Below are 23,186 nucleotides of genomic sequence, written 5' to 3'. Positions count from 1 at the left end.
CTGCCTGATCACCCCTAACTGCTCTCCTACTAGCCTGATCGCCCCTAACTGCTCCCCTGCTGGCTTGAGCACCCCTAACCGCTTCTGGTTTGCCCCACACCCGGGACCCAGGATTCCCTCCTTCGGCTGGTTGCAGGCACCTGGGACCCGGGCTTACATCCCTTTAGCTGGCTGCAGGCACCCAGGACCTGGGCCAGCTTCGCCCAGCCAGTTGCAGCCACAGGGGACCATGGGCAGGTGGCTTTGCCCGGGCTGCAGCCACAGGCGCCCAGGACCACGGGGTGGGCAGCTTGTCCCTCTCCCGGGCCGCAGGTGCAGGTGCAGCCACTGGCACCCGGGACTGCAGGGCGGGCGGCTTGTCCCTCTCCCAGGCCCACAGCCTGGCTGGTCCCCATTCCTCTCTCACGAGCTCATTTATGGCTGGCTGGTCCCAGAGAAAAACATCGATGTGAGAGAGAAACAACCATTGGTTGCCTCTACACCCACCCAGTGTTGAGTGTTTGAGCCGTTATGGTGTGAGGGCATGATGACCATTTGCATATTAGCTCTTTATTATATAGGATAATATAGGTATGGGTATAGATTATACAAATGTAGATGTAGGTGTAGGTATAAGTATAGACTTAGATGGTGTGATTGTAGATGATATAGATGATACAGATGACACAGATGTAGATAATGTAGTGTGTAGCTGTAGATAAAATAAATATAGATATACTAGTAAGTATAGATGATATATATGTAGATTGTGTACATGTAAGTTTAAGTGTAGGCATAGATATAGATGATATAGGTAGAGGTGTAGATGATGTACTGGTAGATAATGTAGATGTAGGCGTAGATGTACACATTCAGGTAAATGGTGTAGATACAGATGTAAATGTAGATGTAGGTATAAGTGTGGGCATAGATGATGTAGAGTAGAAGATGTAGATTTAGCTCTAGGTAAAGGTGTAGATGTAGATGAGATGGAGACAGAAACAGAGACTGAGATTTATTTCCCAACTTGAAGTGAGTGGCATTCAAGTCACAGCTCCATTATGAACAAGACCAGATAGCATACTGATGGCCACCTTATAGATCCAACCAGGTGGTACAAATCATGCTGGCAGTAGCAGTAATAACACCAACAGCTCAAACTACTTGTGGTACCAGGCACTGTGCTAAGGAACCTCACCTGCAGCATCTCCTTAAATACTCCTGATTATTCCATCTTCTAAGACAGTTATGTCCTCAGAGGCCCATGGAGCAAATAGTAGCCTTCTCCATGAGGCCTTTTCTGACTGCCCAACTCAAAATTCAAGCATTCCTACCATCAACCTCTTCTCCATTTCCCTCTTACCTGCTATAATCTTCTCCACTGCACTTGTCATAGGTCATACTCCCTCTGTTACACATTCATTCATCATCTGCCACCCCCACTAGTATTCAAGGTCCATGAAATCGTGGATTTTGTGTTTCACTCCCTGCCACCTGCCCACTGCCTAGAGCTGGCACACAGAATGCACTCAACAAGGATCTGTGGAATGAGTGAGTGAGCAGCATGGAGAGAGAGGCACTCCCTCGCTGTCCCTCCGTGACCACACCTGCTGCCTTCGTTCTCAATGATCCGATGATAGCGGTGCAGCTCATTCTTCAGGGTTTGCTGGGCGACCACCAGCTGCCGGCAGTCATAGGAAGACTTCTCCAGGCTCCTCTCAGTCTCTTCAATCTCCTTCCGCAGGGTTTCAATCTGCTCATTATAAAGCTGAATCTCGTCATTGTAACACTCGTGGGCGTCTTTAATAGCTTGTTCCAGGGTCGCTGTCTGTGGGCAAAGACACAGTTGTAAGGAAACCCATCCCATCCTCTCCCTTAAAACCCAGACTTGACAGGGGAAATCTGGACTCAGCGTGTCAAGTTTTGTTTATTTCTCATCAGCAATGGAATCATTTTGGAATCCTTAAGCCCAAGAGGAATGTGAAAACTGAGCTCCCTCTCCCTCACACCTGCACAGCACCCACTGAAATCAGCCCTCAACGTAGCTCCCCAAAGGCAGTCTGAAAATGACAACCTCAGAAAATAAGAAGACTGCTGTCCATGGAATAAAATGTACAACTCAAATAAAGTATATTCTTCATACTTGAATGAGTTGGCATAAATCTGATAGCCAAAAAATAAGTAAAAAGAACACATACTAAACAGATAAGATGCTAATTTTACTGAAATAATTCAGGGGGGAGAGTGTTTCCTTGTTCTTATTTAATCACTATGGTGCTTTAATTTTCCCGATTGGGCAGTCAGAAAAGGCCTCTGGTAGCTAAAATGTGTGTGCATGTGTTTTTGCATGTGTGTGCACATTCATGTCTACATAAAATAACTTCAGGGAAATATTATTTGCATATTAATTCAAGGGAAGTCCAAATTAAGGTGGGAAAATAGAAAAAGTGGCCTGATATTCACTTTTAGAGCTTCTGACAATGTACAAAGAGCCATTTACAGAAACAGATTCACTGGTTGCCAGCAGCAAGCGGGAGGTGGGGAAGGGGTTGACCACAGCTGAGGGAATCTTGGGTGAGGGAACTGTCCTAAATCTTGATTGTAGGTAGGTTACTGCATACATTTGTCAAGCAGGCGTACTGTGCACTGAAGATGGTGACACTATATGTAAAGATCACCTCAGTTTAAAAAATTATGAGACCCTTGGAAACCTGATCCCTCCCTGGACACTTAGTGATACTATAGAATTATTAATTTTAAAGGTGGGTTAATGGTCTTGCATTCTATAAAAATAACCTCCACCTGCTGGAGATGTATGTTGAGATATTGCTGACAAGGTGTTGGGACTGCTTCAGAATTCCACCAGGGGGCATGTTCTGGAGGATGGAGACCTGGGGTCCTGAGACTGTCCTCTCACTTTTATCTGTTTGAAGTGTTCAGAACAAAGAGTAAAAGAAAAGACTGTGGCCGAAACCGGTTTGGCTCAGTGGATAGAGCGTCAGCCTGCAGACTGAAAGGTCCCAGGTTCGATTCCGGTCAAGGGCACGTACATTGGTTGTGGGCACATCCCCAGTAGGGGGTGTGCAGGAGGCAGCTAATCGATGTTTCTCTCTCATCGATGTTTCTAACTCTCTATCCCTCTCCCTTCCTCTCTGTAAAAAATCAATAAAATATATTTTTTAAAAAGACTGTGTATGAAGAGACCTATCGCCCCCTTTGGGTAGGGGTTCCCCAGCCTGGAGTGAGAGAGTAATGACTGTGTTGGTGAGTTCTAATGTGGATCAACTCATCAGCCTCACAACCTTAGGCTGTTGTTATTCCCACTTTACAGATGAGGAAACTGAGGCACACAGGCAGTGACTTGCTCACAGATACAACAGCAGGATTCAGATCCACCTGTGCAGGCTGAGACACTTTCAGAAATTAAGGACCCTGCTGCCTCAGCCTCCTCCCAGCTGTAGATGAACAGTGTGCATGCTCACACACGTACACATGCACGTGCGCACACACGCCCACACACACACGCACACTCCAAGGCCCGGGAAAAACTCCCCATTCCCACAGGTCAACAGGCAAGTATCAGCCTACTCTTACAGAAGGCACAAGACACAGGGGACTCGGTGTGAGCCCCATCAGACCCACCCCGCCAAGTGTGTTCTCACTAGGAAAATGTCATCTATAATCTTTGGACCTCCAGGGCAAGCACGATCTTTCTTATATCTCATGAGTTGGTGGGTGGTTGGTGGCTGTCCTGTGGTAGAGTCTGTGGGAGGACCACCTGCTCAGGGCCGGAGGCTCCGTGGATGAGTCGCAACCTGTGACTGGCACTGGTGCTCCGGGTGGTTCTGCCTGAGACAACCAAGATTCCAAAGTCCAGTGAAGTGCTGACCAGGTTTGTAAAACTGGACTTACGTCCACATCTATGTGGCCCTTACAGCTCAATCATTTAAACTATTCATCAGAAGGAGGGGTGTTCAGGAAAAATAATAAGAGGCCCACCTTCACCAGCTCCAAGGAGGCTCACGCGATGTCTCTGGGTGAGCTACCTCAGCACAGGCGTAGGGCGCTGTCCAGCACCAGCCTGGCTGTCGGAAAACAAGACACAGACCCTCCGTCTAGGAGCCCACAGTTCCGTGGGGAAGGCAGCCCGGTCACAAAGACATGCCCAGAGCATCACGGAGCACACAGAGAGGCCCTCTGGCGCTGAAAGGTGTCAGAGGCTTCCAGGGGATAGTGAGACCGGTCCTGGGTACTGAAGAGAAAGAGGGACTTCCAGAAAGAGAAGTGATAAGCAAAGGGGCAGGTGTCAGGAGCCACAGGACCACAGGAGAAGACAGCAGCCCACAGCCAGTCCAGGGGTTCTTAGAGGAAAGCAGCAAAGTGGACACTGGAGAGAGGCAGGCAGAAGGTATGTGCCATGTGGCAACTTGAACTTCCTGAGCTTGGCAGTAAAGGTTGAATGAAAGAGTAAGTGTTCAAGCATAGTTGTGGGGCTTGCCTTTGCACAGCAGGGGTAGATAGGGACCCAGGACAGTGCTTCACGGTGAACCCCATCTGAAAGGTGACCTCTTGCTTCAGTCCTCTTAGCCAACAGCCAGCCAAGAAACAGGGTCCTCGGGCCCACAGGCACACAGAATTGAATTCGGCCAACACCTTGAATGACACTGGAAGCAATTCTCCCCTAGAGTCTCTAGATGAGGGCATCCAGGCAGGCCAACATCTTTATTTCAGACTCCTTTGGATCCAAGGTCTTTTTTAAAAAGGAAATGGCCTTGGCCAGGTGGCTCAGTTGGTTGGAGCATCGTCCCATGCACCAAAAGGTTGTGGGTTCAACCTGGTCAGGAGGCAACTGACAGGTGTTTCTCTCTCACATAGATGCTTCTCTCTCTTCCTTCCTCTCTCTAAAAATTAATAAAATCATATCCTTGGTAAAGATTTTTTTTAAAAAAAAGGAAACAAGAAATCAAGTCTTTCACTGATTACACAGTCTTACCCAAAACTACCACTAGGTGGTGTTAAGTGACTTCAATGAGACTATCAAAATTGTTGGTAGGCTCACACTTTCCAAGTAATAGATGACATTTTTTCACTTTCCTGTCACAGAAATTCTCAGTCAACGCAATTTAGGCAACCTCCTATAAGAAGTGCCACCCCCAAAGGGATAGGTGCTCTGTCTCTCATCCTGTGGACTAGTGTCCTCGAACTTAAACCTATGGAAACACCTGTTGGAACAGAGCTTGCTGATTCGGTAGGTCTGGGATGGGTCCGTGAGTGTGCAGGTCTGTCAAGTTCCCAGGTGCTGCTGATGCTGCTGGTTCAGAGACGCCCCCTAAAGGCCCCTGCTATGGAGGGTCTGGAAGCACCAGATGCTTTAAACACAGGCAGAACCAGCTGCCACAGCCCTGCCCAGCTGGAGCCCTCAGGCCACAAGGGGCTCTCCCTCCTCTATTCCCCACCAAATCCCACAGTCATAGCTGACCTCAGTTTAGCTTCTACTTTGTGCAGCCACTAAAACCTTTTAAAATCAGCAAAAAGCCAGCCATCAACACCTCCTGTGGAGGACCCGAGCCAGGGACTCAGGTGGACCAAATGTAGAACATTTTGACCCAACTTGGTACCCACCTTACCCAGTGTTCTCAAAGTGTGGTTCCTAGACTGGCAGCAGCACCTGGGAACCTAGAAATGCAAATTCTTGGGCCATACCTACTGAGTCAGAAACTCTTGGGTAGGCCCAGCCACAGGAAACCTTAAAAGCAGAAGTCAGAATGATAAAATGCACAAGAAAGATTCGCAGCACCATGGCTGGCTTTGAACATGGAGGGGGCCACAACCAAGGAATGTGGGTGGCCTCTAGAACAACTCCTAGCCAACAGCCAGCCAAGAAACAGGGTCCTCGGGCCCACAGGCACACAGAATTGAATTCGGCCAACACTTTGAATGACACTGGAAGCAATTCTCCCCTAGAGCCTTCAGATGAGGGCATCCAGGCAGGCCAACGTCTTTATTTCAGCCTGTGAGACCCAGAACCAGCCTGCCCAGACTTCTGACCTCCAGGACTGTGAGATAAAGGAGTGCTGTTTGAGCCCCTGCATCTGTGGTAATTCGCTGTGGCAGAAAGAGAAAACTAACACAACTTGTGTTTCATCAGACTTACTGCTATAGTTTGTTACAGCAGTCGCCCCCTTATCCGAGGGGGATATGATCTAAGACCCCTAGTGGATGCCTGAAACTGAAGATAGTACCGAACTTTCACCTTTTTCCAATTAAAGGAAGCACTTTACAGCTTCTCTTTGGCATATACGAATTGCCAGCATCACTACTCTTGTGCTTTGGAGCCATTATTAAGTAAAAGAATGGTTACTTGAACACAAGCACTGTGATACCACAACAGTGGATCTGATAACCCCAGATGACTACTAAATGATGAACGGGCAGAAAACATATATAGTGTGGAGATGCTGGACAAAGGGATGATTCACACCCTGGGTGGGAGGGAGAGAGACAGCACAGGATTTCATCATACTACTTGGAACAGTACTCAATTTAAAACTAATGGGTTGTTGATTTCTGGAATTTTCTATTTAATATTTTCGGACCACAGCTGACCATAGATAACTAGTCCGCCCTTATCTGTGGTTTTGTGAGAATCACTGAACTGGATACGTGTGCACTCCTCTGCATGCACCTGATACTGAATAAAACATGTTGTAAACCCTGGTTCACACGGGTGGCTGAATGCCCCACAGGAAGCAGTAGACAAGAGGACGCAGGGCCTACCTGGGCCTGCAGCTCGGCTCTCTGCGCCTGCAGGAGAGACAGGACCTCCCGGCCCTCCTCCAGCTGACCCTGAAGGGCGGTTGCCTCTCGTTCCATCAGGAGCTTCTCCTGCACAAAGAAGGCCAGACTCAGCACTCACACACACTTGATGTACCAGGCCAGGGAATCCGAACAGGAAAGGGACAAGGAAGGCATGGGACCCCGTTATGTTCTGCATGTTTGTCCCCCCTCTTACAAATCCATAGGCTGAAGTCCTAACCCCCATGAGATGGCATCTGGAGGTAGAACCTTTGGGAGGTCATTATTTAGATGAGGTTATGAGGGTGGGGCCCCCAGGATGGAATTAGTGTCCTTATAAGAAAAGACACCAGAGTTCTCCCTCTCTTTGTGCTGCATCCTAAAAAGACAATGTGAGGACACCAGGAGACCGGCATATGTAAGCCAGAAAGTGGATTTGCACCAGGAACCAAACCTGCCAGCACCAGGATCTTAGACTTGAAGCCTCCAGGACTGTGAAAAATACATGCCTGTTGTTTGGGTTATCCAATCTGTCTCCAACATCTGAGCCATTAATGCTGTGAGGGCAAGTAAAGTGCAGAGACAGTGTCGGGAGACCTGTACTTTAGAGCCGGTTATGCCACAAACTGGATGAGAGATTCTGGACAAGGCCCCTTCCCTTCTGTCTAAAGGAAAACTTGGAAGGCAGTTTCTCATTGGGCTCTACTCTCTGTGTCTGTGCCGACGGCCGGGTCAGTATGAGCCCTGAGCCATCAACTCTGCTAAGACATCGCTGCTTCACAAAGCAGAAGTCAAGGGGCACCAGGGAAGCCGGGGACATGGTGAGGCAGCTGCATCCCCTGTCAATGCTCCATGGAACATCCTGGAGGAGATCTCACAACCTCTCCACTCTCTGCAGAACAAACACCCTTTCCAACCTGCCTCTCCACTGTTTGTTGGAAAACGTCCAAATCGCTTCACAAGAGCCTGACAGGTCAAGAGCAGTGCCTTCTGACGCAGGGCATATGGCCTCACAGCCAGGCAAAATCAGAAACAAGCATTTTCCCAGTGCACCCATGTTCAAGGCCACAGGTTTAAGGCAGCCCCCTGCTCTCCAACACCCTGCAAAGTGGCTGGAGCAACCACACAGGCAGAGAGACAGCTAGAGCAAGACAGACATGCTTAAAGGGAGGAAGTGAGTGTGGCCCTGTGGCCTGACCACAGAGGGAAGGCAGGACTTGAGATGTAACTGCACAAGAATCCTCTCCCGGTGTGCACTTCTGTGTTTCTGGGTGCATGAAAGAATGCATGCTCTCCGTGGCTCTCAGTTTGTTTGTCTCTGTCCTCTTTGCTTCTCTGTGTCTCAGTCCCCACCTCTCTGCCTCAAAGGTGCAGACAAGAGGGTGGTTGGGAGCAGAAGGGGCCTCATGCCCATGTGTACCAGGAAATGGAGGCTATATACCACACTGCGAACTCTAGATCTTTAGCCTCGGGATGGAGAGACTGCCTCCCTCCAGCACCCTGCCCACTTGTCTGGCCCCACCTTCCTCATCTCACATCCCTCCCCACACCTGCCTACAGGGTGCCTCTCACATAGCTGGCCCTTGGATACTTATTAAAGAGGAAGGAAGACAGCCCTGCAGCTGTCACTGGTAGCTGGCACTAACAGCCAGGCCATGATGCTCCCTACCATAAACTTAAAAACAATGCCACCCTCAATATCCAAAGATGTCACTCTGGGACCATGGGGGAACCAGACAGAAACACGACCCTCTGAAACTGTGTCTGAGCTCAGATCAAAAGACCTCTGTGCAACCACAGAAATGGCCAACCATCTACTCTCCCTGATAACACAAGTGATGCTGCTGAATTACCAGGTACAGCTTTAGCCACACTCCATTTCTCTGCCCCCTTGATAGAAATTATCAAGATACTCAGCCATAGGACCAGCCCCTCATGAGAGTACCCAACCCAGAGCAGGGCCCTGCCTACCTGACCCTTCCCCACAGACACCCTGCAGTCTCCATGGTGTACACCCTCCCTTCCTGCAGTGAAAAGTGAACTCAGCTTTATGTGACTACAGGTGTGAACGCAGTGGCCTCTGGTTAGAGGGCACTGATATGATGCTTACCGACACGTTAACCAGTTGACCTTGTTCCTGTAATTAGCACCACTAATTACACCCTCATTTGAGCAAATGTGGCAGAGATATTTTCTAAGACATTAACAAGAATCAATGAAACAAACCTGAAAGCGACCATTTAACTCATATGTAGAGTTTTTAAGCTAAGATTAATAAAGAATGTGGTATCTGTGTTTCTCCATCTTTCACATGCACATGGATCCCTGGAGATCTTGCTAAAATGGAGATTTTTATGCAAATTCTGTATTTCTAACAAGTTCCTGGGCGATGCTAATGATCCACTAATGATCATTGATGCTCTCAAAGTAAGTCCAGACAGTCTCTATAATCTTACAACTCAGAAGAATTCTGTTACAGGGAAAAGATGATCTGATTTTAAAAGTGTGCTATAGCCCAGCCGGTGTTGCTCAGTGGTTGAGCATCGGCCCATGAACCAGGAGGTCACGGTTCAATTCCCAGTCAGGGCACCTGCCCGGGGTTGTGGGCTCAATCCCCAGTAGGAGGCGTGGAGGAGGCAGTTAATTGGTGATGTTTCTCTCTCATTGATGTTTCTATCTCCCTCTCCCTTCCTCCCTCTAAAATCAATAAAAATATTTTTTAAAAAAATAAAATAAAAAGTGTGTTATGGTGTAAAACACCTCTGAATTACAAGAAAAAAAATGTTTGCAAAATGAAAATGAGGTATTTGGGAATAAATCGCTGACAAAGGAAATTAAGGTTTCAGGAAACACTACTTTAGGCCTTTGTAGCAATTTTGGAAACATCAGTTGAGAAGAACAGGAACCTGAAATGATCATTAGTGGACAAAAATATCCCAATAAAGGCCCAAAAAAGGAACTTTTCTGCCTCTTAGATGTTACTTGGCAGGATTCAAGAGTGTCTTTGAAAGTAAATTTGGGGATTTCTTTAACTTTGACATAAAAAATTTAAGTTAAAACAAAAAACGCAAGCAGTCAGCTACCCCAGCCCACTGGTTATACAGGTGGCCGATTAATTGGCTGGGATGTGGTCTGTGTAGACTTCTAGGCAATTCCAGGTGTCACCAGGGTTGAGAACCATTGTCTAAATCATCCTTACAAAACACACACACACACACACACACACACACACACACACACAGCAACAACAGACTTTTATCAGTTGACCAGTCCACAGAACCCTGTACCAGAATACCACAGCCTCTGGAGACCAGGAAAGATTTGTTTTAATTGTATCCTTTCCATGTATGTTTAAATGTGTCATATTATGTATCACAAAATCCCACAGAACATGTTAAGAAAAAAATACATCAATATCCTGTTGAGCAGCTAGAGAGTTAAGTGGAGAAGGAATGTGGAATATCATTGGGAATAATGTTTTACATCCAAATCCCCATTTTTAAAAAGTCAGCTTCATTCATACCTTTCCTTTCCTAATAGTTTTTAAGCCACAAACTTGCAGAGCTGGATCTTGAAAATATAGTCACTAATTACCTGAATCTCTCTGTATTCAAATTTTATGGTCAAATTCATATGAGGAATAAGAAAACCCAATCTGAAAATGAGCAAGAGACTTGAGTAGATACTCCAACAAATAAGGATGGAAATACTGTCCACCATCACTAGTCCTTAGGTGAGGCAGGTAGAACCACAGTGAGATGCACAACATTCCTCTTAGAAGAGCAACAAACAAAAACAGATGAACACCTGACATGCCCAGTGCAGCCAAGGACCAAAGCAACACAATCTCCCAGACACCGCCGTGAGGATGCAGAAAGGCTGCCCGGCCTTGGAAACAGTCTGGCAGTTTCTATAAACTATACAGGGAAGAACAGCCCATGATTCTCAAGAGAAAACTCCTAAGAACACGGTCAGGGACACAGTTTATATCCTCAGATGTCTAAAGAGCAGCGTTCACAGTCTGAGTAGGGGAACAAGAGTAAACTTCAGATGTGAACACACAGTCGCGTGGGGAGGAGCTAACCCACCGCAGCTCCGCGCAGTCTGTCCGCCTGACACCTTTCCCCTTTCCAGGGGGGTGTGAACCAGGCCCAAGGTGCTGTAACAAAGACCTCCAGATGCGCTTTCCTGCAGCCTGGGCCCCGCCTCTTACCTCCCTCGTCCCATCTGTAATGGCGGCTGCTTGAGGGGTGGTGTGGATGATCTGCTGCAGGATGCTGGCATAGGTCTGAATTTCCAGAAGGTTCTGTTAGAGGAAAGACAGCATTCTCATTAAAACCTGAGCTGCCCGAGTTTCTCCCTCCAGGACTAGGTGACCCCGGGAGGAATGCTTTCTCATAGCCCACCGTCACAAATAGCACAGGCCATGATCTTTAGATCTCCCAACTTCACAAGATCAGCGGGCCGATGGATTAACAGGCTCGGTTTACTTCATTCCCCATCAGTTATGTGCATGCTTTGCTACTGTCTTCACAGAGCCCTGCAGACAGGGCTAAGGGGAGAAGCAGAGGAGGACCAAGCCCCAGAGGGTGCAAAGGGCCTTTTCCGACCCCAGAGCCGGGCACTGCTTCAAAGGACAGAATTTGGTCGTGGGTCCCAGACAAAATCATTTGCTAGCTGCATGAGGCCTCGGGCAAGCTATTAATAGCTCCTAAAACTCAGGCTCTTCTATAAAAGTGGGATCACAATCTGAAGAGCACTGTGCCCAGCTCCGTGCATGAGGACTGATGACACGTCTCACAGCTGTGCCCCCTCCAGAGAACTGCCCAGGCCAGCAAATGGTTATCTTGTCCAGGAAGTGGCTCAACTCCTCCCAATCCACTCCCACCCAACCCAGGCCAGTGACTAGCTGGCACAGGAGTAGAAAAGTCCAGCCCTCTTACCTCAGGTGGGAACAGCCTAGTGGGATGAGACTCATGACCCAGAGCCCCCAAACCAGCAATGGGATCAGACTGAGGCTCCAGCTGAACCGGGGCGGCCCAGGGCCCACCCCTATGCTATCCCACTCCTCTTCCTCCCTCCCCTTCTCCTAGGTGCTCTCCACCCAAACAGCAATCACACAAAAATCACCACCTTAGGCTCTGCTGATGGGGAACCTGACCTAAGACACTATCTTAAGAGGCTGTTGTTGGGATCAATGAGATTATTCACGGAAGTGTCATAGTGTGAGTACTTATTATTATTATTATTATTATTATTATTACTAGAGGCCCGGTGCACAAAATTCATGCACTCAGGGGGGTCCCTCAGCCCGGCCTGCACCCTCTGACAGTCCAGGAGCCCTCAGGAGATGTCCAATTGTTGGCTTAGGCCTGCTCCCCCCCAGGGCAGGAGAGGCTCCCGTGCCTGGCTTCTGGCTGAGCGGTGCTCCCTGTGAGAGTGCACTGACCACCAGGGGGCAGCTCCTGCATTGAGCATCTGCCCCTTGGTGGTCAGTGCTCGTCACAGCAACCGGTTGTTCCACCGTTGGGCCAAAACCGGCTCTCTGACATCCCCCAAGGGTCCCAGATTGTGAGAGGGTGCAGGCCAGGCAGAGGGACCCCACCAGTGCACAATCGGGGCCAGGGAGGGGAGGGACGCAGGAGGTTGGCCAGCTGGGGATGGACCGTGGAGGGCTCCAGGGCATGTAGGAAGGAGAGTCCATCATTGTCATGATTTTTTGTTTTGTTTTTTTGTTGTGGTTTATCCTCACCCGAGGATATTTCTCTATTGACTTTTAGAGTGAAAGGGAGAGAGAGAGAAACATCGATATGAGAGAGACACATCAATTGGTTGCCTCCCGCACTCATCCAGACCAGGTCCAGGAATCAAGCCTGTAACAGAGGTAGGGGTCCTTGACCGGAATCAAACCCGGCACCTTTCAGTCCTCAGGCCGATGCTCTATCCACTGAGCCAAATCTACTAGGCCTGTCATTTGCATTTTTAAGATAAGAAAGCTCAGAGAGGTTAGGCTACTTGTCCATGATCACACAGCTCCAGGATTTGATTTTTCCAGTTCATCAAGGCTCCCCTTGCCCCCAGCAAAGTCAGGCCTTTAAGAAGCTGGTGGGTTAGGGGGCAGAGAAGAGCATTACATGAGAGAAGGCCCCTGAATGCCTCAATTAATTGGCTCAGAGGAAGAGTTAAAACATATATATTGCATTTTCTGCATTTTCTGAGCTGAAACAATTTATAGGCTGTAGTTTATTCAAGACATATCTATGTAAAATCTCTCTGTGAACTGTAATGTACTAGTTCTCAACACCCCACCCAACACACACACACACACACACACACACACACACACACACACACTTTTGCCTCCTCCTCTACACATGTCTGGCTCACTAAGAACTGTCTAGCAACCAACCCATCTCCCACTTGATTCTGGAGCAATGCACACAAAAGTAACCCAGTCTAGCAGTCTCACTTTTCAGCCACGAGTGCCCTGGACTGCCCGGGAGAAGAGCCTCATGGTTACCTTTTTGTACCTGTCCTTTGCTGCACTGATATCATCCTGCAGAAACTGGGCCTCAATCTGAAGGTGCAGATTACGCAGTAAGGCTTCATCAGCTTCCTGCAATGAGAAAGCATCACACATCCGACTCTGTGGGGCACAGAGATGGGTGTGGAATTGGCCAGGTGCGTGTACCCACAGACCCCTTGGAGTTTTACTACAACGCAGATTGTTGTCCCGTGGGTCTGGGAGGGGTCTATGATTCTGCATTTCTAGCAAGGCATTGGGTTAGCCCAGTGGTCGGCAAACCGCGGCTCGCAAGCCACATGCGGCTCTTTGGCCCCTTGAGTGTGGCTCTTACACAAAATACCACGTGCGGCGCGCACCTACAGTGCGATTGAAACTTCGTGGCCCATGGGCAGAAGTCGGTGTTCAGCCTGGGCGAGTCTATTTTGAAGAAGTGGCGTTAGAACACTCAAGAGGCCAAAGAGCCGCACGTGGCTCGCGAGCCGCAGTTTGCCCACCACTGGGTTAGCCCAATGGACCTGATCCGGAATAGCAGTTCTCAATGGGAGTGATTTTTGCCCCCAAGGGGACATTTGGCAATGTCTGAAGACATTTTATTGTCACCACTTGGGTGGTGGGGTGTTACTACTGGCATCTAGTGGGTAGAGGCCAGGGATGCTACTAAATATCCTACAATACACAGGACAGCCCCACACAACAAACAATCATCTAGTCCAAAATGTCATTAGTGTCAGGGCTGAAAAACCTTGATCCAGACAGATCAGGGACAACGTTAGGGTATATTTACTGACCAACAACCTTAAAATTTAAGGCACACCTATAGTTCATTATCAGTGGGTTATGTTTCTAAGACTAAGGAATAGTTTTCCCTTAACACTGAAACCTTCAATTTAATCATTTCTCCCAAGGACTGTTGCACCCCTCCCTGAGGCTGCGTATCTCTAATACAGCATGCATTTTATAATGACTGCTGTGGTGAGTGGCATTCATTCCTTTAAAGTTGGAAATAACATTTATGACAGGAGGTTGAATGTTCTCACCAAACTTTTTGATAATTCACCGACTTTTCTCTCATTGATCTTGTTTGAATGAACCAAATAGGTTGAATAGCTGTTTGTGCTCTTAATAAGATAGTGCCGTGGCAACTGGAATTGACTTAAACACTTCAGTTGTCTAGTGCAACATTACAGGTGAACATTACTTGGACTCCTCAAGACACCTCCGCCATGCACCCCTGCCAATACCTAAGTGAATTTTTACCGACGTATTAATGACTTGTTAAAAAGCATGATGGATGTCAGCAATGGGCTCTCATTAATAAAGGAAGATGTGTGGTTTGGCTGAAATATTTAAGACACTCTCCATTCTTGCATGAACAGGGTTAAGAGCGTCAGGTATGTGGACTGGTTAAGATATTTTGAGATACTCCCACCATTGCACTAATGGACTTAGGTTCTGGGAAGGCCTATGGCCTGCTCTCTTAGGAAAGACACCTGGTTCCTTAATTGTTCCTGTAAAAGACCATTGGAGAAGGAAGATATGAGAATGTCTGGTACTGACAATAAGGATACCAGGATTCTGACTCTGTTGGATTACCTGTCTTGAATGAATTTTTCATGCAAAGTGTTACCTTAGCTCCTAAAACATCAGAGAGCCTGGACTTCATGGAGCCTAGAAAACAGGTTGTATGAACTTTTGGGGGTCTGCAGCAAAAGAAATGTTACTTAAGAAATATATGTCAACAATAAAAAAATAAACTTAAAAAAAAAAAAGAAAGAAATAGACCGGCCAGCATGGCTCAGTGGTTGAATATCAATCTATGAACCAGGAGGTCGTGGTTTGATTCCTGGTCAGGGCACATGCTGGGTTGCAGGCTCAATCCCCAGTAGGAGGCATGCAGGAGGCAGCTGATCAATGATTGTTTCTCATCATTGATGTTTCTATCTCTCTCTCCTTCTGCCTTCCTCTCTGAAATCAATAAAAATATTTTTTTGAAAAGAAATATATGCCCTGTGTGAATCTGGTCTGAAATGTCAGCAAGGTTGTAGGGGAGTGGCCAACCCTCAACCAACTCAAACTTCTGAAGCTATTTTATCTACCATAAAAACCTTTTAGTTTATCTTAAAGAACTGAAGAGTTCTACAAGATCAAATCAGCTAATTTGCAATCATTAGCACTGTGTCTTAAAGCATTCTTTTTTGCATAGACTTACGCAAGTAAAAATTAAGTTATTCCAATACAGCACGCCTCAGGCATAATTTTAAAGTGTTTCTAGTAGCCCCATTAAATAAAATAAAAATAAATGGGTAAAAGTAATTTTAACATTTTCTTCCACCAAATATACCCCAGATATTGTCATTTCATCATGTAACCAATATTTTTTAAGTTATTAATGATAATTTACATGCTTCCCCTTAGGTTAGGTCTTTGAAACCTGGTGTATATTTTATACTTATAACACATTGCAATTTGAGTTATCTGCATTTCAGTTGCTCCCAGCCATGCCTAGCCAGTGAGTCCCAGGCTGGACGACACAGCTCACCAGAATCAATCTTAGGCACAGCGGAGCATCTCATTCTTCCTCAGTGAGTCCTCCAGGTTTCTGCTCCAAGGTGAATCCCCTCGTCTAACTACACACTAATTTCCACATACCTAATTCTTTCCTCTGAAGACTCTGAAATCCCTTCCTCTGTATCAGGAACACGGACACTGGGTGACGAGACAGAAGGAAGGAAGGACCACAGACCCGAGCCCTTCTGTGGCAGGTATAGGCAGGAGTAGGGTCTTTGGGTCCATGGCTCATTCTCCACCTCCCAAGGACAGTCAGGGAATCTGTCTCCCAGGAGACAGACACAAAGCCAGTGTCTCTGGGTAAAGATGGCCCCTTCACACTTGATATTGGTGCCCCATCCATCTCCCCTGGTGTGGGGAAGCACAGGACTTGGCTGGAATGTCTGTAAGGAAGATTCTCTGAAAGGTCGGAGGCCTCTGAGGGGACCTTGCCAAAGGCGGCAGCCCCTGCCTTGACTTTTCCAAACAAGTCTGACCCTTGGGTGTTTTACTAGAATCTTTATGTTTAGACTTCAAAGCGTCCTTGTTTGAAAGACACTAAAGATACAGGTATTTTCTCAAGGATGCTTACCCTGCTGATTGTATCTAGAGGTTAATTTTAGTTCAAGCTGTGGTTACAATAAAAGCCTAAGGAGGCAGGCGAACAAAGCTGTTTGCTCCTAAAGCAAAACAGTCCATTAGCCTCTCTTTCACAGAAATGTGTGTCAGAGTAATTTATTCATCCATCACTCAGGGTCTGCCGGTCAGCCCTGGCACCCTGGGCCACCCCCAAGGTCACACACATAAGCTGAGCACACTGATGGTGTCCTGTATCTCAGCTGGACAACCCCCTGTAGCAACAGTTCAGAGGTGAGTTCCTCCGACTCAGAGGGTGGGATGAGAATTCAGCACTCAACTCTTGAGAAGCAGAGAGAAGCCCAAGACAGGTTCTAGTCCCCTTGTCTTCTATTAGCTTTCATTAACGAGCTGCATGAGCCACTGGATCAGCCTGGACTCAGCCTTCCCATCTGTGGGGCAGACTAGTTTCCAAGCTGCATTTGGCAGAGCCCTCAGGTTCCATGGAGTTGCTTGAAAGGGCTCTGAGGGAGGAAGGCTGCTGGGTGGATGGGGTGCCTGTCCCACTATCATGTCCTTTAAAAAGATCTCTGCTTTGGCTCCATACATTGGCTTCTCTGGAATATTTTGTTTAAAGGATGTGGCTTTAAAAAGTTTGAGAATCGCCCAGCCAACGTGGCTCAGTGGTTGAGCGTCGACCTATGAACCAGGAGGTCACGGTTCAATTGCGGGTCAGAGCACATGCCCCGGTTATGGGCTCCATCCCCAGTAGGGGGCATGCAAGGAGGCAGCCAGTCAATGATTCTCTCTCATCATTGATGTTTCTATCTCTCTCTCTCCCTTCCTCTCTGAAATCAATAAAAATATAAATAAATAGATAGATAGATAGTTTGAGAATCAATGAGTTCTAGGGTTCCTTCTATTTCTAAAATTGAGTGTTTGATCCCTTTATTAGTAATAGCACATAGTCCTTGAAACCCAGCTTCCAGTTCTTCAGCTCCAGTAATTGTGTACCAATTATGGATGAATTTTTGGTCTAAATTAAGATGTTTGAGAACTCTCTGCCCCACCCCAACCTCGGCAGTCATTCTTCCCCCACCTCCCTCTTAGGATCATGCCAAAACCACCACTCTTAGGTCCCATCAGCCAGTCCTTTAAAATGCCCAGCCAACATTTGTCCATAAAGGACAGATTAATCAGGTGCTTCACAAGCACATTCTCCCCCTTTGAAGACAATCACCTGATAGACTGCCCCAGAAAACTCGCGAAGGTGAGGAGGTGCCACTGGAATATGCTGTTATGTTGAGAATTCGTTTGGAAGTGTTTTCTTTTGTTTGTACCAGAACTCAGAAATGTGCAGACGCTTGTGCTTTTATTGTGCTTTGGATACTGTCAGCTGCACTTTCCAAAGCTCCCCCAGCAGAAACGTCCAGATGTTTCCGAACAGAGACTCTGGTTCGATAGTCTAGTTTTAGGAAGCATTCCAACCCTGGTATGGTGTGTTTTTTATCTAGGTCAGTGGTTCTTCAAGTGTGGTCCCTGGACCATGCCACCTGAGAAATGATTAGAAATGTTTAATGTCTGGCAGATCCTAGACCTACTGGATGAGAAGACCTCGGTTCTGGGCCCAGGAATCTGCATTTTAACATGAACTCCAGGTGCTGCCAATGCCCACAGACGTTTCAGAGCCACTCACTGATCTGGACCACTTCTGAAAAAGGCACTAGAGCAGTGGTTCTCAACCTTTCTAATGCCGCGATCCTTTAATACAGATCCTCATGTTGTAGTGACCCCCAACCATAAAATTATTTTCGTTGCTACTTCATAACTGTAATTTTGCTACTGTTATGAATCGTAATGTAAATATCTGTGTTTTCCGATGGCCTTAGGCTCTACAGCAGTGGTTCTCAACCTGTGGGCCTACGATTCATAACAGTAGCAAAATTACAGTTATGAAGTAGCAACGAAAATAATTTTATGGTTGGGGGTCACCACAACATGAGGAACTGTATTAAAGGGTCGCGGCATTAGAAAGGTTGAGAACCACTGCACTAGAGGAATAACTAGAATCCAATGAATCCTTGAAAAATCAGCCTTGCCAACCCACTCATACAAAGTCATTAAAAATCCTGCTGAGCAGCCTAATTAACACACACAGACACACACACTCTCCTAAAGAATGAGCATTCACGTTCATTAAGATTTCTAGCTAATTAGGTTTACTTTGAAAAAAACAACAACACCTACTTTGATCCTGGATGTCAAAAAAAATTCCAAAAATTTTTCGGTCACTTTCCTTCCTGGTGCTCAGACTGGCCTGGAGAGAGGGGCTGGGCTTGTTGACAAATCTTCATCCTCTCTCTTCCCACTGCCTCATTTCCTGACTCTGCTCTCTCCCTCCACATTCCTCCTCACTCCTCCTCTCCCCAGCCTCCTCCTAAACTCCCATTTTCAATGGCCACACCCAGGAATGAATCCCTTTACCCAGACAAAAGGAAATGGGCATTGAGACTGAGTAGATAGCCAAAACCTTATTGATCTAATATGTGTACACATTCAAAGATTTGTCAACCAAAATCATTGATATGACCAGCAAACAGGATGTGAATTATACTATTCCATTTCATCTCCTTCTTCCCACTTGATGATCTTAATGGACCGAGAACCTGAAGGTCCAGCCTTCACCTGCCAGGTTCTCTCTCAAGATCCTGTATCCTGCGGTATATGAGTGTGTGTTTGGGTGTGTGAGTTCACACAAAGATTTAGTTGAAATTACGAAGTCAAGAAGTAGAGTGACAGCAAAATAAATAGGTGAATCTTGAAATACCACAAAGAGGAGTGTGGGTAACACTCATCGCAGCCATTTAGTTCAATCCTGTCATTAATCTACTCAAACCCAAGGATGTGCTCAGCTCACCTTGTTAAGCCGCTGAAGCGTTTCTTTTAGCAGCACTTGACATTCACATTCATTCTCATACCTGCAAATTGCACATATAAGTGAAAGTTGAGCAGCTTCTATGATTCCACAAGAGTTGATCACACAATCAGCATTAAATTTAATCCGATATGAGTATTATGCCCTCTCTTTTAGAAGGGGTCCCTAATTTTAAAGCAGAAGCTGATGCTGCCTTTCCAAGCCCACTGCTGCCCAACCTCTTTCACATCCTGCCACACACAGGAAGTGCTGACATGGGCATCGCACATGGGCTAACTGGGAGCAGTACTAATAAATGGCAGAGGAGTCTTCCCGTCTGGAGGCCCAATCCCAATCCCCCAGCATGTCCCTCCCAGCCACCAAGGATGAGGGAATCACATCTCAGCACACCTGGAATCCAAGTGCAACAGCGGCTCAGAGCCTGGGAGTCTGCCCTGCTGACACCATTGACCTGATCTTGTGTAGATTTCCTACACTCCTGTATTTACCAACATGTGTCAGTGTCTCTGGATTATGCCATTTAACTCTCACAAAACTCTGAAAGAAAGACGTATTCTTACCACGAAAGGGTTCAGAATAGGCCTCCCCAAAATGTGCCACTCTGGCATGTGAATTATTTTGAGCTAAAGGCAATCAAGACCCTATGGGCACACAAGAAACTTTTACCTCATCCTTAAAGAATTTAAATGAGGGCCTTAGCCCAAAATAAGAGTTGTCACCAGAAATAATGTTTTATGATCTACCTATAGGGCAGGGCAATCCTTGTGGCATCATCTCTGACACCAAAGACCTGCTCTGAGCCAGTGATCAGGACAGGCCGATGGGCCAGAGGGTGCTCCTGGCAGGAAGGTGAGTGGGTGCATCATACCCCAGCTCTCTTTCCCTCAGCTGGGACAAGTAAGGTGTGTCCTCCACCCCACAGGTTAGTCCCAGTGGCCACAGGGGGAATTTGCTGAATAATGCACTCAGCGTTAGCAGCCTTCCCTTTCTGCCTTTCCTCCCTCCCCCAAGCTGTGCTCCCTGAGGTCACCTCCCAAATAAGCCTCTTGTCCTCAAGCCCCTGACTCAAGTTCCGCTTCTAGAAGACTCCAAACTAAGAGAGGCATGAAATCAAATTAAAACACAGTTGCACAAGTTTTACATTTCACGCCAAGATGTCACATTTAGCAGTTTCTTTTGTGTGTGGCTGCAATGGAGCCAGAAATTGTTTTTTAATGGTTAATTAACTTTGAGAATAAAACTGTTAACAAAAATCTAATTTTCTCATTGCTTTTTCCTGCTAAAAATATCTTAAGAATTTCTGTAGCTTAAAAACAGGTTGGGCCCTAACTGGTTTGGCTCAGTGGATAGAGCATCAGCCTGCGGACTCAAGGGTCCCAGGTTCAATTCTGGTCAAGGGCATGTACCTTGGTTGTGGGCACATCCCCAGGAGGGGGTGTGCAGGAGGCAGTTGATTGATGTTTCTCTCTCATCGATGTTTCTAACTCTCTATTCCTCTCCCTTCCTCTCTGTAAAAAAATCAATAAAATGTATTTTTAAAAAGAGGTGTGTTAAAAAAAAAACAACACAGGTTGGATAAACAACATATTAATGTGATTTTCATGTTATAGAAAAGTCTAGATATTATATTAAAAGCAAGTATCTTCATTATAAAAACTCATGATAAGAATTTAAGATACATTTATATATATTCATATAAGTGAATATATAAGTGAATTCATAAAATGAAGATACACTGGCTTTAATTATCTGATTGTTTTATACAACTATTTTGGTTTTCAGCAATTTGGATAATTGACTATATTCACCATTGCATTTTGATAGTTTTATTTGTTTTTATTTCATTTTATTATATTTAGTCTTTGTTTGACATGTGAAAGACCTGATTTTGAAATTATTCAACTATCCAAGTAGAAAATATGCCTAACAAGGCTGCATATTCCTTTGCATGTCTGCATTATTTTTATCTGCTTTGGCTAACCATCAAGTCCCCTCTGGAATGTGAAACCAAACTTGGTGTGTGTATACGCATGCATGTGGATGATTATGATTTTTATAATAATTTTCAAGTCCCACTACCCCAGCCAGAATATCAAAACTTCTCCAACAGGGCAATGAAAGGAAATAAATTAAGGGGAATTATTAAATAAATCACAGAATCTGAAGGAACTGCTCCATGATGGAGACATAATCAGAACCAAGTGAAATCAGGAAAACTCAATATGACCATTTGTTCATTGAGGGCTCAAGGGAGTCACAGTAGACAGTAGTCTAATGTGGAGACCATTTGGGGATCAAGGGGATCCTGCTGGCCCATGGAGCGGGGTGTCTGAACCAGCATACACTTCTCTTTGTTCTAGAGAACATGATCTTCATTTGAATGAGGCCTAGTTCTTATTACTGGGCCTCACTCCATAGGAGTCCAAGAGTAACTTCTCTCCAAGACAGTGTTCTTAAAAGCATATGGACTCAGGGCAAGAAAACCTAAGTTCAAGTCCTGCTACCCAAGGATCCTCTCCAAGCCTCTGGATCAAAATAAAAAACAAAAACAAAAAAACAGAAGGACTGGTCAGGGCACATGTCCATATTAAGGGCTTGACCCCACCGGCCCAGTAGGGGACATGCAGGAGGCAGCCAATCGATGATTCTCTCTCATCATTGACCTCTCTCTCTCTCCCTCTCTCTCTCTCTCTCTCTCTCTCTCTCTCTCTCTCTCTCTCTCTCTCTCTTTCTCTCTCTCTCTCTCTCTCTCCCTCTCTCCCCCTTCCTCTCTGAAACCAATAAAAAATATTTTTAAAAAAACAGAAGGACTGATTGGAATGAAATCAATTATTTGATCTGATAAATATGCTCAGTACACAGCAGTGAATAACCTACCCAAGACTCAGACTGAGAATGTGGAACTTGAAAGGTGAATATGGTGGATGTTGCCCACAGGTAGGCTAAATAGCCATCTCAGACAGTGATTTCAGAAAATTAAATTTATTTAAGGAAAGGGGATGGGGGTCGTATATTCAAATGAAAGGGCTGCACAGCACTGAGCCAAGGGGACACTGGGTCGATGATGGCAGCACCCTGGAGTTTCATCCTTATATGCAGACACTGGTGGAAAGCTTTTGCTGTCAGTGGGTCTGGGGGCTTAGCTGGTGAGCTCATAATGGGATGGGATGCAGTTGTGTGATCAGATGCCTTCAGGACCATTTTCATTCCTTGTATGGTCTGACTCCTGTTGTCCAGTGAGCTTTTCCTGGTTTTTTGTCCTCCTCTTGTGGGAAGTGTGCAAATGGCCGTTAAGGATTGTATTGCCCTATAGGCCTAACATTTCCCTCCTTTTTCTATTCGTTAGTAATTATTTTTAATTGGGCAAAGGTCTCTATCTTCTGTCAGTCATCCTAAGGAGCAAGACCCCCTGATGCTTGAATAATGCATAAGGGACATATGAATAGTTACCCCACATATCAGAAACCAACCAGCTGGCAGCTTAGTATGTCCATTACTATGAGGGAGGGTGAACTTACCAAACAGTTTATACCAGGCGTCCTCAAACTACGGCCCGCGGGCCACATGCGGGTGTTTTTGCCGTTTTGTTTTTTTACTTCAAAATAAGATATGTACAGTGTGCATAGGAATTTGTTCATAGTTTTTTTTAAAACTATAGTCCGGCCCTCCAACGGTCTGAGGGACAGTGAACTGGCCCCCTGTTCAAAAAGTTTGAGGACAGCCGAAACCGGTTTGGCTCAGTGGATAGAGCATCGGCCTGCGGACTCAAGGGTCCCAGGTTCGATTCCGGTCAAGGGCATGTACATTGGTTGCGGGCACATCCCCAGT

At 46.3% G+C, this 23,186-nt stretch overlaps 1 protein-coding gene across 1 annotated transcript in view; it reads right to left on the bottom strand.

Annotated features, from left to right (window-relative positions):
• The window catches only part of BFSP1 (beaded filament structural protein 1), a 29,879-nt gene that overhangs the window by 4,572 nt on the left and 2,121 nt on the right, over window positions 1-23,186 (bottom strand). Inside the window, exons 2-6 of the mRNA XM_054724127.1 lie at window positions 19,341-19,401; window positions 13,295-13,390; window positions 10,988-11,080; window positions 6,757-6,864; window positions 1,587-1,807 (exon numbers count right to left, since the gene is read on the bottom strand). Coding sequence (XP_054580102.1) covers window positions 1,587-1,807; window positions 6,757-6,864; window positions 10,988-11,080; window positions 13,295-13,390; window positions 19,341-19,401 — 579 coding nt within the window. The remainder of the gene's footprint in view (window positions 1-1,586; window positions 1,808-6,756; window positions 6,865-10,987; window positions 11,081-13,294; window positions 13,391-19,340; window positions 19,402-23,186) is intronic.

This window comes from Eptesicus fuscus, chromosome 12 (assembly GCF_027574615.1).
Source record: "Eptesicus fuscus isolate TK198812 chromosome 12, DD_ASM_mEF_20220401, whole genome shotgun sequence".
Taxonomy (NCBI): domain Eukaryota; kingdom Metazoa; phylum Chordata; class Mammalia; order Chiroptera; family Vespertilionidae; genus Eptesicus; species Eptesicus fuscus.
This window is presented reverse-complemented; position numbering and strand designations above follow the sequence as displayed.